The 15,538-nt window shown below is 46.5% G+C and overlaps 2 protein-coding genes across 15 annotated transcripts in view; one reads left to right on the forward strand and one right to left on the reverse strand.

The window, feature by feature from the left end:
* Positions 1–15,538, reverse strand: part of BTG4 (BTG anti-proliferation factor 4) — a 205,705-nt gene that overhangs the window by 66,572 nt on the left and 123,595 nt on the right. For 11 of the 12 annotated variants that reach the window (XR_014815247.1, XR_014815246.1, XR_014815245.1 and 8 more), the window contains 3 exons: positions 7,937–8,222; positions 7,772–7,857; positions 940–1,150 (listed from right to left, as the gene is read on the reverse strand). The gene's annotated coding sequence lies outside the window, so the exon portion shown is untranslated. Of the gene's footprint in view, positions 1–781; positions 1,151–7,771; positions 7,858–7,936; positions 8,223–15,538 lie in introns of those variants that run through there. The other variant, XR_014815239.1, reaches the window with a different exon arrangement.
* LOC110255430 (uncharacterized) overlaps positions 1–15,538 on the forward strand; it is a 29,542-nt gene that overhangs the window by 13,366 nt on the left and 638 nt on the right. For all 3 annotated transcript variants that reach the window (XM_084976006.1, XM_021062764.2, XM_084976005.1), the window contains 11 exons: positions 126–283; positions 1,616–1,756; positions 2,025–2,142; positions 2,325–2,509; positions 2,680–2,805; positions 2,918–3,110; positions 7,291–7,442; positions 8,089–8,175; positions 9,810–9,956; positions 10,847–11,044; positions 14,570–14,692. In XM_084976006.1, coding sequence (XP_084832132.1) covers positions 126–283; positions 1,616–1,756; positions 2,025–2,142; positions 2,325–2,509; positions 2,680–2,805; positions 2,918–3,110; positions 7,291–7,442; positions 8,089–8,175; positions 9,810–9,956; positions 10,847–11,044; positions 14,570–14,692 — 1,628 coding nt within the window. The remainder of the gene's footprint in view (positions 1–125; positions 284–1,615; positions 1,757–2,024; positions 2,143–2,324; positions 2,510–2,679; positions 2,806–2,917; positions 3,111–7,290; positions 7,443–8,088; positions 8,176–9,809; positions 9,957–10,846; positions 11,045–14,569; positions 14,693–15,538) is intronic.

The following is a 15,538-nucleotide window of genomic DNA, read 5'->3' on the forward strand; positions in this document are numbered from 1 at the left end:
GGAACCCCTCAAAGAATGAGTGGGATTTGAAGGGCTCCTTTCACTCCCTCCAGCCGTGTTGCCCTCTTCCCATGACTGCCCTCCCTCTGGTTACTAAAGCCAGTGGTGGGCTTGCCACCCCACAGGTCTGGTCCCAATTGCAATTGGGGCTCAAGCCATAGATGCCTTGACTGGTGAGCCTGGTCCGGTCATCGGTGCTCAGATGGATCCCTCTGCCAGAGTGGTGGTGCCCGTTGTCCAGGTGCTGGAGGCCTTACCCCGGGAAGTGAGAGACCCTGGTCTGGTACGTAGGAGGCGTTCACTCATTTGTTTCTTCTTTCACTCAGCATTTACCTATCGGGAACCTTCTGTGTCCCAGGCACTGTATTAGATGCTGAGACACAGACAACCAGACAGGGCAGCAGGCAAGGCCAGTGAGGAGGGCAGGATACAAGCCCCAAACAGCTTAAAGTGCTTGGCTGAGGCCAAGAAAGGTGGTGACCAATCATAAAAACCAGGGGGCACTATTGAAGGATTCGAAGTCGACCTGTGGTTGATCAGATGTGCACAAGACTTTTCAAGACTTTTGGGAAATTTGGAATAATACAAAAAGAAAATCTCAAAATCCTACTACTTTTTTTTTCTCTTTTTTCTTTTTACAGCCACACCTGTAGCATACGGAGGTTCCAGGGCTAGGGGTCTAATTGGAGCTGTAGCTGTCAGCCAAAACCACAGCTCACAGCAACACCGGATCCTTAACCCACTGAGTGAGGCCAGGGATCGAACCCGCATCTTCACGGACAATATGTTGGGTTCTTAACCCACTTAGCCACAATGAGAACTACATTTTTTTAAGTATCTAAATCAAAATGTAAGCACGCCCTCCTCTCCATTCCTCTCACTCCATCTCCATCCACAACACTCCCCTGCATTTTGCTCCCCTATCCAGACACGACTCACCTCTCCTCTGGTCTCACCCTCCAAACGCAGCCACGATTAACAGGTTGGCACACCTCCTTCCAGACATTTTTATGCTTGCGTATGTGTATATATAATCAGCATTCTAGCAAGTTCTCTCTGGCAGTTGTGCAAAGGATGAATGCGAGCAGAGCCAGACTAGAGCAGGAAGCCCTGTCAGGTGGTTATGGCAGTAATTCAGCCTTTGGCAGTCCTGCATGAAAATAAAAATGATTTAGGGTCCTCCCGTGCCGTCTCAGCCTAGTTACAGTTTCAGAACAAAGAAGGATATGTTATAAAAGATTCTCATTAGAAATGAAGACATTAAATTCCAGCCTCCCCTCACCCGTGCGCAGGTTGAGTAGGAAGGTGTGGTGTGAGGATCTGAGGACAGATTCCCGCTGCCATGTGCCCACTCCCGTGGCCTCCCAGGAGCATGGTGGGCAGGGGACAGGTGACCTGGGAGGGCCCAGATGTCAGAAAAAGGGAGGGAGGGCCTGAGAGCTTGCAGAAGGTGCATGGAGGTGAATTTTCCTTCTCCCACCACATCAGCTGCCTCACCAAGCTTTGTCTCGGAGGCCCATGGGGGAGACCCGTGTCTGGAGGGGCTCTGGAGGTCTTCAGGCAGACCCCAGGCTGTGAGGACAAAATGTGAGCCCTAAACAAGCTGACATTACAGCTGGACACCCTGGAGAAGGAGCTGAAGGCCCGGGAGCAGTACTGGTGCCACCAGGAACATGAAGAGGCGTGGTTGGTGGAACATCTGGTGGCCCTGAGCCAGGAGCTGTTGTCCACACCAGGCAAAGCTTCCAAGCAGCAGGTGAGGCCCAGAGGCCCCGCCCCCGGCCCCTCCCACCCGTCTGCCCAGACCAAGCAGGTTTCTCCTGGAAGTGGGGAGCCCTTGCCTTCCCCCAGCCACGGGAATGGAATCCATCTCAGGGCAGACAGAGCCCCAGGCTTCCCCAGCTCCAGGCCCAGACTTCGGTACCCCCGAGTGTCTGGCAGGATGGAGGGGGCGGAGGAGCAGGCCCTGCCCAGAGGTCCTGCCTTCCCCTCGAAGGCCCACCCCTCTGCACTCCATCCCATAGCTCAGAGCTGCACAGGAGGCCTGCGAGGCCCTGGAGTCCTGCTGCCTGCGGGAGATGCAGAGGAGAGCCGGAGCCCTGAGCAGCCTGAGCAGCCCAGAGCGTGGCCTGCTCTCTCAAGGTGTGGTAGCATCCCCAGGCCCAGGTCCCCAGAGCACATGCTCCTAGGCCTCCTCGGCCTCCAGCTAGGCCCTGGCTCTGAATTGGCAGGTTCCCCTGGCTCCAATAAACCACTGTGTCTTTCCGTGGCCTCCCTGATCCCGAGGTGGCACTGCCCTGTGGTCCTTTCCTCTGCCCCTGCAGCAGACAGAGAGGAGTGGGAACAGGAGGCGCAGGTGATGCTGGGCATGCAGAAGGTCCTGCAGAGTCTAGGGCGGGTGGCAGAAAAACTCAGGCACGCAGCGGGCTGGCTGTGGGGCCAGGAGGAGGAGATGCGGCTACAATGGAGCAGGAATCAGAGCCCACAGGTCTGGAGCCGTGCCAGGAAGGTGAGGCTCAGAGGCTGACAAGGGAACCCATGTTTTTGGACGTGACTCTTCAGGACAATGTAATATTCAGGGATGGGTGGGCTCAAGGAGCAGCGGGTGGGCTGGGAGTGGAGAGGAGGAAGAGGAAGAGTCTCCATTCTACTTGGGGCATTTCATTCCCTGTGTCCTAGATGGCTCAGCATCTCTCCGAGGAGTTTCAGGAAGTGGTGAGGGAGAGACAGAGCTTCCTGGACAGGGCCCTGGGTCAGCTGCAGTACCAACGGGAGCTCAGCCGTCTCCACCTCTTGCACACCCAGGTACTGACCTCTGCACGTGGGGCATTGCGGGCTGGGGGAGGGTGTCAGAGAGAAGCTCCCAAAGCAGCCACAGGGATGCATGGGAACTAAGCACAGAACTCTTTCATCCTAGATCGTGGCCTCAGGAACCCCCGTGTGTTTGGAGAATTACCCTGGAGGCAGGTTTTACGGAATAATCAGCATGCCTCCCAGGGACCAGGCTGCAGCCTGCCCGCTGTTGATTCCCTTCCTGAGGAGCCTCACTGCAGCATTAGTGGGAGCCCAAGGCCATGGCCTAGGATTGGAGGATGAGGGCCCAGGAACAGGTAAGACTGCTCCAGCGTTCCCATCTGCTGCCAATCCTGTTCATGCTTTTCTTTTCTTTCTTTTTTTTTTTTTTTTTTTTTTTTGTCTTTTTAGGGTCGCACCCGCTGCATATGGAGGTTCCCAGGCTAGGGGTCTAATCAGAGCTACAGCTGCTGGCCTACACCACAGCCACAGCAATGCAGGATCCAAGCCCCGTCTGCGACCTACACCAGAGCTCATGGCAACATCAAATTTTTAACCCACTGAGTGAGGCCAGGGATCGAACCTGCATCCTCATGGATACTAGTCAGATTCATTTCCGCTGAGCCATGCCAGGAACTCCAATAAGTTCTGATACTATAATTGGAGCTTCAAGCACCATAAGACTATAGGGCCATGGTAGACTCTTTAGGAAGAACATATGGGAACCCAACATATTACTTGTACATAACAAACTACTGTAATTATACACTATAGATAGTGTAATAAACTATCCCAAAATTTAGTGGCTTAAAACAACAAACATTTATTATATCACAGTTGATGTGGGTCCAGAATCTGGGTGCAGGGAGTTCCCATTGTGTCTCTGTGGGTTAAAAACCTAACATAGTATCTATGAGGATAAGGCTTCAATCCCCGGCCTTGCTCAGTGGGTTAAGAAGGATTCAGTATTGCCATGAGCTGCAGTGTAGGTCATAGATGGGCTTGGATCCTGAGTTGTTGTGGCTGTGGTGTAGGCCAACAGCTTCCACTCCAATTTGACCCCTAGCCTGGGAACTTCCATATGCCACAGATGTGGCCATTAAGAAAGAAAGAAAGAAAGAAAGAAAGAAAGAAAGAAAGAAAGAAAGAAAGAAAGAAAGAAAGAGAGAGAAAGAAAGAAAGAAAGAAAGAGACACAGAGAGAGAGAGAGACAGAAAGAAAGAAAGAGAGACAGAGACAGAAAGAAAGAAAGAGAAAAGAAAGAAAGAAAGAAAGAGAGAGAAAGAAAGAAAAAGAGAGAAAAGAAAAAGAAGAGAAAGAATGTGGGTGCAGTTTAGCTGGGCTTCTGACTCAGGGGCTCACACAGGCTCCATCAAGGTATCAGGCCAGGCTGCCATCATCTCAGGGTTTGACTGCAGAATCCAAGATCACCCTTGTGGCTGTTGGCAGACCTCAAATCCTCAATTCCCTGCCGTGTGAACCTCACAGGGCAGCCCACAACATGGCAACTGGCTTCCTTCAGAACAAATAAAAAGGGCAAAAAAAATGCAAATCACAGGCTTTTTGTATCCTGATCCTACCACTTTTGCCATGTTCTATTCATTGGAAGCAAATGACTAGATCCAACCCACACTCAAGAGGAAGGATTACACAAGGGCATGGAGAAACATGGGGGATCATGGGAGCCATTCAGGAGGCCACTTGTCACACTTGATGCTACATCTGGCACTTTTTGACTTTGGCCACAGTCCTGTGCCTTTACACCAACAACTACTTTCTTCTTTGTTGAGATGCAGATAATACTGGCATCACATGGCCCTCACGACTATTCTCTACCCTAAGGAAAGTAGACATCAGGTCCCAAGCCCACAAGGATGGAGCTGAACTGTAAGGACAAGTAACCTCCTTCTCCTGGTGGCCCCTGTTCAGAATTATCATGGCTGAAGTATTCAGTGGTGGAACCCCCAGGACTTAGGAGTATCAGAATCCCACCCTGGGAGTTCCCATCATGGCTCAGCGGTTAACAAACCCAACTAGCATCCATGAGGACATGGGTATGATCCCTGGCCTTGCTCAGTGGGTTAAGGATCTGGCATTGCCATGAGCTATGGTGTGGATTGCAGACCCATCTCAGATCTGGCATTGCTGTGGCTGTGGTGTAGGCCGGCAGCTACAGCTCCTATTGGACCCGAAGCCTGGGAACCTCCATATGCCATGGGTGCAGCCCTAGAAAAAAAAAAAAAAGACAGAATCCCGCCCTGCCAATCAGCCCTTTCTCCCCACCCCCACCCTAAGATTCCCAAGAGATTTTTCCACATAAGGACAAACAAGTAGAAATCAAAGTCCCACTGTAACAATAACTTATCCAACTCCCCAAAGTAAATTCCTAAAGGCTATCTCCTCACTAAACATGGGATTTTACCCCAACCACATGTTACAAGGAGTTAATGGGAAAGTGAGACCCAGGGAGATAGGGAAGATAGAGAGAAAGAAGATCTTGCCCCAGAAAAGGACTCCAGATCTCTGGAATTACCACTGGGACTCCAGATTACCAAAACCCCCCTTGACATTGGAAAGAGGAGTTCTTATTGTGGCTCAGGGAGTTAAGAACCCAACATAGAGCATGTGAGGAGGGAGGTTCAATCCCTGGCCTCACTCGGTGAGTTAAAGACCTGGTGTTGCTGTGGCTTCAGTGAAGGCTGGCAGCTGCAGCTCAGCTCCGATGCAACCCCTAGCTTAGGAATTTCCATATGCCACGGGTGGGGCTGTAAAAAGAAAAGAAAAAGAAAGAAATGGGAAAGAGAGTGTAGTTGGCCTGGACTGAAGACTCAGGTGTGTTTGAACTCACCTGCAGGAAATGAGTGTGTGCTTTTGAGTCAGCCGCGATACAGGCTACTACCGGCACAGCTCTAAGGCCATCTTTGAATTCGCCTAGGAGTCAGTAAACTGTTGCCCACAGGCCAACTCCAGCTTGCCACAAAGTTTAGAATAGTTTTACATTTGTAAAAGGTCAAAAGAAGAAGACCGTTTCTATGGAGAGCTTTACAGTATCTCATGGGCTATGCGAAATCTTTGTTATGCTGTGTCCTTTAATCTTCACAACAACCCAGTATAGTAGGTACTGTGGCTCCTTTTATAGATAAGGAAACTAAAGCTTCTAAATAGGTCAAGTAAGCCGTGAAAAATCACATTGCTAAGGAGGAGTTCAGGGAATTCAATCCCAGGGAATCTCACCCCAGAGCCTGTGCTCTTAACCTGCTTCCCCACATGAAAAATTATCCAACACTATGAAGGCAGAGCCAAAAGGGAGATGCAGGCAACATTTCCCGGTGAGTTTGCAGAAAACTGTGTATCAGAGAAGCAAGGAAGGTAAGAGAATCAGCCACACTTCTACCATGATGCCTGGGACACTTGAACCCCGATTTTGACCCTTTGCTAGGATAGCCCAAAATATTTACTTTTTTGTTTTTGTTGTCTTTTTAGGGCCGTACCCACAACACATAGAAATTCCCTGGCTAGGGGTCGAATTGGAGCTCAGCTGCGGGCCTACACCACAACCATGGCAATGCAGGATCTGAGCCCCATCTGCAACCTACACTGCAGCTCACAGCAATGCTGGATCCTTAACCCACTGAGCAAGGCCAGGGATTGAACCCACATCCTCATGGATACTAGTTGGGTTCGTTACCACTGAGCCACAATGAGAACTCCTATGTCAAGTTCTTAACCCACTGAGCCACAACAGGAACTCCACACTTGACCATTTTTAATACTATTTCAACCTTCAACCTTCATTGTCTTACAATTTTATTTGATTTGGAATGCTGAAAGCAATGTTATATACATTGTCTTATTTACACCTAGTAACCCAAATTCTGATTCTGTAAGATAGTGGAATTTTTTTGTAATAGATGAGAGAACTGATGCTCAAAGAAGTTAAGTGACTTTTCCAGGGTCTTACAGATCCTGGACCAGAACTTGGGTCCTCTGACTGCTAGTTCAGCATTCTTTCCTATACCACGCTACTCACACCTTTGTGTATTGTCATCTCAAGAGGAAAAAGACAATAGAAATGTATAAAGACCTCAAGGCCCATTAGAGACAATTTTGTGGGGAAGTAAGATTAAGACAGCTAACGTTTACTGAGTGCTTACTGTGTGCCAGGCACTGTTCTGAGTATGTTCTATTTATGCTCCAACCAACCCTATGAAATAGAAGGAAATCTGTTGCCATCTTTTCTAGACGCGGATTCTGTTGTTGTAGCACCTCAGACTAGGACTCAGTTGCTTTTCCATAAAGATTGGCAGGAGGGCCTGAGCACAGTGCATGTATATGTATAGCACAAGAGGGTGGATGGGTGGGCGGGTGGGTGGGTGGATGGATACAAATACACCTTTTCCTAAGCTGAACTGCTCTTGTCGTTGTTATTGTTGTTAATGTACTACTATTGCACAGAAAAGTCAGGGAAATCTTACTGTTTTCTCTGGATCTCTGCAGCCCCCAAAAGCTCTTGGCAGGACCTCCCAAAACCTGAGATAACACAGAGGGAAGAACTAATCACTGTGCAGCCCACAGACCTATCTGCCAGGGAGTTTGTGGTTTACCAGTACGGCCTCTCCATCCTGCACCTCCTCACCCCTCAGCTTCACGTGAGTCTGGCTTCTGCCCTTGCTGTGGAGCAAAGAAGTTCAAGGTGACCAGACTTTGAGGTGGTGGATATGCCTTAGGGTGAAGCACCCAGAACAGGGACCTCTCTAGGTCTCTCCTTTTAAGGAATCATTTCACCAATTTAAAGTCTAATCTTTCAAGATGGGATAATTAGTAGAATGAAGTAGGCCCTTTGTACATGACAGAAAATATTCTATTACTTTTCATGAATTAACTCATTTAATTTTCACAAAAACCTGATGGCCTAGATGCTGTTTTGTTCTTATTTTAAGATGAAGAGGGAAGACACAGAGTAGTTGAGTAAACTTACCCAAGAACACACCACCAAAAGGGTAGATCCAGGTTAGAATCCAGGCATCGTAGCCTGAGAGCCCCCAGGCCTGACTGCCACGTTACCTTTGTTGAGAAAAGTGATAAATTAACACTTGCAGTTGGCATGAATTTCAAACCCTGAGTTAATACCCTCTCCACTTGCCTGTAGTTTGTATTGAATCCATGTATCCTGTTACAATTTAAATTGATGTTCCCATGCATTTACTTGGTTGGTGCTGTGTAACTGGGCTTCATGGGAACTTTTTTAGCAAGAGGATGGGTTTGGAGTTTGGTTTTGCTTTTGATTCTTTTCAGGCTCCAGAAATCACCCTGCAGATTGCGTCTCATCTTCCTGCTGTGGAAGCCTCAGACAATCCCTTCCAAGGTTCCTTCTTCTATCAGGTGCTTCAAATCCCCAGTCCCGATGTGGGTTTGTAGAATTCTAGGGTCTAGTAAGGAGAGACAGAAGCAAAAGGAACAAATGCCATAAAATGTTTTTCTGCCTCAAGCCCTCACATATTTTATTCCCTCTGGGTAATCAGTCGTTGAGCCAAGACATAATAAATGTCCCCATGTAAGAGCTTTCTCTAATTAGTGAAATGACTGTGTCCTGGCTCGTGCCCAGAGAATCATAATGGCTTTGTGCCCATCAGTGAATCTCTGTCATTATCAAAGCTGGTGGTTCCAGACTGGTGTTTCCCGAAAGAGTCATGGTTCCAGCTCAGGAAATCCTGTACAGTCAGCATCTTTCTGCAGAGAGGGGTCTAATTGTTCCTGTCCTGGCAGTTTCTCAAATACATAGAGTAGCAAGGTCTTGGTGGGACTCTCTGCTGGTGTACATGGACCTGAAACACTATGACAATACCTTGGTAAGCAGTGATTATGAGAGAGGAACTACTAACCAATGTTAGAAGACTAGGAGATGGCTTAAACCTGACTAGTAGGTTGGTAGCCCATCGAAAAAGACCAAAAATTACTCATATATATTCTCCAGACATTCTTTCACTTGATCCTCAAAGCAGCCTATGAAGTGGGCTAGAATTTAATCCCATTTTACTGCTGGGGAAGCAAACTCGGGATTCCTTGAGTGCTGTATGCCAGGCACTTGGCCATATGCCTGACATGCATTATCTCATTTATAACTTAGAGCAGCCCGACCCCAAGAAGTGGGTACCTTCGCTGTTTCCATTTTAGGAAACTGAGGACCAGAGGGGCCAAGTCACTGGCTCCAGATCACAGCATATCAAGAGCTGAAACTCAAGTCCAGGTGTATTTGACACCAACCTCATTTTTGAGCCAGTAGTCTGTGCTGCCACCTACGACAGATTCCAGAAACTGATCTCAGACTGTCTGATTCCCAGTTACCCAAGGCTTTCCCATGCCAACCAATTGCCTCTTAAGAGAATGAACAAGGAGTTATTTCAAATCAATTAGGCAAGACAGGAGATTTGAGAAGCTGATTACAGTAAAGGCATGAAAGACAAAGGAAGACTGAGAGCCCTCTAAGGCAGTGCTTCTCAAACGGTGGTCCTTGGACCTCCTGCATCAACAACCGGGCAGGGGCACGGGGGTGGTAAAAATGGAACTGGCCCTTAGAGCCAGAAATTCTGGGATGGGCCCCAAGAATAGAATCACTTCCACTTGATTCATGTGATTCTCATTCGCACTAAAGTTTGGGAATTAATGAGTAAGGAAATAGTAATTGAAGAACATCGACAAAAAAATTAAAAAAAAAAAAAAACAGATACATGCCTAGTTTTTCTCTACATTTCCAATAGTTTATTCTCTGTAAGCCAGGGGTAGCAAAAACTGGGGAGACAGTGGAGAAAATGATTTATTCGGAGAGCTGAACTGAAACAAAAGTGTTTCCTTTGACATCGGCATCTTCCCTTCAGTAAATTTCCATTAAGCCCAGGGAATCTGCCTTTATGATTCCAGAAGTTGTTTTAGATCATAGAAAACTAGAAAAAGAAGAGAGGCAGTGGAAACGTTCCCTAAGGTTGACATCTCCGTGTTTGGGTATTTTCTCCACCCAGCATGCTGAGAACACGCTGTTTGTTGCGAGAGAGTGTTTGGCATCAGTGGGAAGCTTCGTTCTGCTGTTGATCCACTGCCTGGCCCACATCGCAGCCAAGGACCTCCACCAGGACTCCAGCCCTGCCTTTCTGAGGTCATTTTACAAGGTATTTGTAATGTGCACGGGGCTTTTTGCTTCTGCTAACTGCAATCTTGTGTCTCAAGGTTGTTCCTCCTTAAAACTATGCAAACATTTCAGACCCCAAACAATCCTTGCTAAGTAAGTACCTTACTTCTTGCCAGCTCCAAGTATAATTTTTCTGTGCCTCACTCCCCATTCCCCAGCAGAGTAAATGCCATCAGCATTGCAACAGTTCAAATCTACTTCAGTCCCACTGTGGCCTTTGGGTCCTTAGAGCCTGGCCAAGATTTTCCCCATCAAATTTCCCATGGCAGCATAGGACAAATGCACCTCTCTAAAAATTCTAGAGGAGTTCCCATCGTGGCGCAGTGGTTAACGAATCTGACTAGGAACCATGAGGTTGCGGGTTCGATCCTGGCCCTTGCTCAGTGGGTTAAGGATCCGGCGTCGCCGTGAACTATGGTGTAGGTCGCAGACATGGCTCCAATCCCACATTGCGATGGCTCTGGTGTAGGCCAGTGGCTATGGCTCCGATTCGACCCCCAGGCTGGGAACCTCCATGTGCCGCAGGAGTGGCCCTAGAAAAGGCAAAAAGACAAATAAAATAAAATAAAATAAAATAAAATAAAATAATAAAATAAAATTAAATTAAATTAAAATAAAATAAAATAAAAATTCTAGAGAGAAGTGGTTTTTCTGTGAGAACAGCGTCCTGGCTTTCTGTGGATATCTCATGGTCAACACTAAAAACCTCACAAGAATAACAAGTGATGACAGTAACCCATGGTGAGAGCCAGTAAAGATGATAACCCATGGTGAGAGCCCCATTTTTCTTTCAACTGTGATTTTAAAGCCTAAATAGCAGTTGCCGAGAAACCATTATTGACCTGCCTGCTTCACCTTTTCCTTGACCAGGGGTTGAAGGCCTATTTCAGGGAGGCCTTCGCCATCACTCTGCGCATGTCAGCAGTTTCCTGGGACAGTAAACTTGACCAGAGCATCAGTGCTGTTCTGCTGGAAGAGCAGCCCATCTCTGAAAGAGGAAGAGATCTTCTCTCTAAACTCATTGAAAGGAAGCATGAGTCTCACTTGGAGCCAGAGTCATCAGAGGAGGTAACCGATGCCGTGGTGCAGGTTTGATCCCTGGCCCGGGACCTTCCACAGGCAAAAAATAAATAAATAAAAAAGAGGGCAGCACAAATTGGAATTCCCTGGCGGCCTAGCAGGTTAAGGACTCAGCATTGTCACGGCTGTGGCTCTGGTTACTGCTGTGGCAAGGGTTTGATCCTTGGCCGGGGTACTTCTGGGAGCCACCACTGGTGTGGCCAAAACAAAAAAAAAGAGGTCACTGACTTTACCTTGTGCAGAACGTGGTTTTGATTAAAATTGACTCCCTTGCACAGTTAATGCCTCGGTGTGTATATGACCTATTCAGATATTTCTGGCCTCCCTAGGTGGTACAAGCCTTGACACTCAGGCTGCTTCTCAAACCACATATGAGAATATTTTAAAAATCCTATAATCTACAGGGCAGACAGTGAGGACCTGGCTTGTAGGGATTGCGAATAGAGCTCCACGGTTAACTTAATTCATGTCCCACTAACATATTATCAATAAGTAAGCAGAATTCCCTCTATAAAACTCACTGTGACTTAGAGACTAAATTTAGATGCTCAAGTGGTAGCCTATCTACCCAAACTTACTGTGTGCTGTTTTCTGTACAAGTTTGATGATAGCATTCTTAATACTGTGGTGTTTAAAGCACTTTTATAGGAATATTATGAAATTCTTAATAACTTTATAGTGGCACAGTGGGTTAAGAATCCAACTGCAACAGCCCAGGTCACTGCAGAGGCATGGGTTCAATCCCTAGCCGAGTACAGCGGGTTAAAGGATCTGAGATTGCTGCAGCTGCAGTGCAGATCACAGCCACAACTCATATTCAATCCCTGGCCCAGGAACTTCCATTTGTCATGAGTGCAGCCTAAAAAATAAAAAAAAAGAAGAAAAATATCATCTCAGCTTTTTAACTATTAAAATATAAAATTTAAACCTATGATCCTAAAAATACCATATTCTATTAAAGGTCAATTCATTCTTGAGTTATCATCAAGAACATATCTTCTTTGCATTAAGTTTATAAAACTTCATAAATTCCAGGTTGTGTGTGTATGTGTGTGTTCATCTCATTTGATCCACTCAGCAATCCTTCAAAATACGTAGCATACATAATTTTAGTCATATTTTGTATCTAAGGGGAGATGAAGCAATTTGACCCAAATCGTACAGCTCTTTGTAGTGGTGGATCTGAGACTTGAGTCTAGATGACCTGACTCCTAAGGAAATAGTCCATACCCATCTCTCTGTAATCAAATCTCCATTAGGTACTGAGTCAGATGTATTTTGTAGCTGTCGATGGTGTGGGTGACATTGGGTATCCAGATCACAGAATTGTTACACTCCAGCTCCTACAAATCTCGGAGAATGGTCAACTCTTAGTCCTCACCGAACAGCAGCATTTGACCCACCTGATCATTTTCTCCTCCTTGAGCCACCTTTACTCGCTTCCTCTGGTTTTCCTCTCTGACTGTTCCTCCTCCACCTCCTTTGCTGATCCCTCCTCTTCTCCCTGACCTCTGAATGTCAGAGGGACAGGATTCCCTCCTGTCCTCTTCTCTTCTCTATTCCTTCCCCTTGGGGATCCCACCCAATCGTCTGGCTTTCAATGACATCTGTATGTCAGCAACTCTCAAATTTTCATCTCCAGCCGCAGCCCAATTCTCTAACTCAAATCTTATATTCAGCTGCTTACTAGCTGTCTCCACTTGGATGTCTAATAAGTGTCTCAAACTCAGCAAGCCCTGAACCAATCTTCTTTCCAAACCTGCTCCACTTGAAACCTTCCCCATCTCCATTGATGGCAACTGTAATTTTCCGATTTTTCAGGCCAAAGTCTTCCTTAAAACCTCTCTGTGTGTTACATACATCCCTCAACCAATCCATCAGGAAATTCTTCAGAAACTTCTTTCATGGCTCCTTCATAAACTCTACCTTCAAATATATCCATAATTGACCATTTGTTATCACCTGTGCTGCCACCCGCCTGGTTCAAGGCATCTCTTGTCTGGGCTAGTCTCCAACTTCCTAACCACTCTCCTGAGTCCCAGCTTGCCTCTCTTTAGCCTGTTCTCAGCGCAGCACCACAGTCATCCTTTGAAAAAGCATCAGGACTGCTCCAAGTCCTGCTATGCTCCTCATTTCACAGGCGTAAAAGCCAAAGAAGCCAAGGCCCCCTGTGTCTCATCCCTCATCTGCCACTCTTGCCCTCATTCACTCACCTCCAACCACACTTCCCTCCCTGCTGTTCTTCAGACACGCCAGGGACACATCCTTCTTAAGGGTTCCCTCTGGCTGCCACGCTCCTTCCTCTAAGGCAGTAATTCTCAACCAGGAACAGTTCTGTCCCCAACAGGACGTTTGGCAATGTCTAGAGACACTTTTGATTGTCTGACTCAGAGGAGGGAGGTGCTACTGTCAACCAGGTGGTAGAGGCCAGGGATGGCGCTAAACATCCTACAATGCATAGGACAGCCCCACAACAAAAGAGCAGCCATCCCCAAATGTCAGTAGTGCTGAGGTTGAGAACCCTGGTCTATGCCTGGTTCCCTTCACGTCTGTTCACGTGTCACCTTCTCAAAGACCGGCCTGACCAGCCAGCCAGTCTTCATCTGCAAGCCTCTTTACCTAGTTGATTGGCTTTTCCTTACTCTGCTCTTCTTGTCTTTGCCCTGCATTATGTCTTCATGTACTTGACTTTTGCTTACAACTTTTCTTGCTACACTAGAATGTAAGCTCCATGAGGGCAGAGCTGTTGGCCTGTTTTGCTTTTCCTGAGGTAGCCCATGTGCCAGGCTCAGAGCAGGCTTTCAGTGTATTTATTATGCAAATGAATAGACTTATATGGACCCTGGTGCTGTGTACTGGGACATTCCAACCTGCAAGTGCTAACTAGAAGGCAAATAATAGTAAACATTATACACTTGCTATGCGCCCGTTATTCTGCTGAGAGTTTTTCATGCATTATCTCATTTAATCTTCCCCAGGCCCTTAAAAGCTAGATGCTTCTTTTATTCCTAACTTACAGATGAGAAAACTGAGGCTTACAAGTATTCAAGCCAACTTTTCCAAGACAGATACAATTGTGGAGTTGGGATGTTCATACTCTGCCAGCCACCACCTATGAAAAGGTCTCATTTTATTTTTTACGGCCACATCTGCAGCAAAGGGAAATTCCCAGGCTAGGGGTCAAATCAGAGCTGCAGCTGCCAGCCTACACCACAACTACAGCAACAATGAATCTGAGCTGCTTCTGTGACCTACACTGAAACTTGCAGTAACGCCAGATCCTTGATCCCTAACCTCTTGAGTGAGGCCAGGGATCGAACCTGCTCCTCATGGACATTATGTTGGGTCCTTAACACTGAGCCACAAGGGGAACTCCTCATTTTGTTTTAAAAGCAAAACTGAATATACTGTATACAGTATACAGGTACTGGCTAAGAAGATTTAAGAGTACTTGAAAGACATGAGAGCAGGGGTATTAAGTATATTATCATTTTTCCTCCACACTTTCTACAGTATATTAAGAAAAACAAAGACCTTCTCCTTTTTACCAACATGGACCATTTCCTGAAAAGCATCCTCGCTGCAGAGCAACAAATTCCAAGAAAACCAAGAGATCAGCTTGGGGGTGAAGATAAGGTGAGATGCCTGTATGGTCTACTGCATGAAGATTGGATGTTGCTATATAACTTGGAAATTTTTATTGTGTGTTTTGGGCCACATGTATAGTTTAACATGTCAGCAGAACAAAGGATTGGAAATTCATGGTGGTATAAACAGGTTACATCATCAGTCACTTATTTAAAAGCTTTACCAAAAGATGGTAGATCTTAGAATTTAGTATTAATCCCACTGCCTTCAGGCAGGTCAGATATTAATCTTAGAAAGCAGGACCTGAGACTCAAGCGTGCCCCTATTCACCAGCTGGAAGAAGACAAACAGTAACTAGAACGTGGGTTCACTGAACACCAACAAATATGTTAGTTCCAAATGACCGGCACTCATGTTTTGTAATGTATAATTAGCAAAGAGAAAACTCTAAGCATCTTTAGTGTTCTGATGCAGAGCAGTGACCTAAGCATGTTGAGATCAAGATCAGAAACTAGCATCCTGGAGAAGTAACTGAGCACCAACTCCAGCCCTGGACCCCAGTCCACTTTATTTAAAGTTATCGCCAAAATCATAAGATACGAATTACTTTCATTGCTCAGATTTGTGAGATGTATCCATATTGTTGCAGGTAGTTGTAGTTTGTTGAGTCTCTTTGTTGTAAAATACTCCATTGTGCAGATACATCACAGTTCATTCATTCTTCCTATACTGATAGGCATGTGGGCATTTTCCAGCTTGGAGTTATTACAAATAGTCCTGTGCACCTAGCCAGGTATTTACTTAGGACTGGAACTTCTGGGTCTGAGAGTATGGATACGCTCAACCTTAGTATCTGCTATCAACCAGAGTTCCAAAGTGATCATATAATATATA

This window comes from Sus scrofa, chromosome 9 (assembly GCF_054392235.1).
Source record: "Sus scrofa isolate SSC_HxYL_T2T_F1_AM1 chromosome 9, Sscrofa_HxYL_maternal_Yorkshire_Landrace_v2.0, whole genome shotgun sequence".
Classification (NCBI taxonomy): Eukaryota; Metazoa; Chordata; class Mammalia; order Artiodactyla; family Suidae; genus Sus; species Sus scrofa.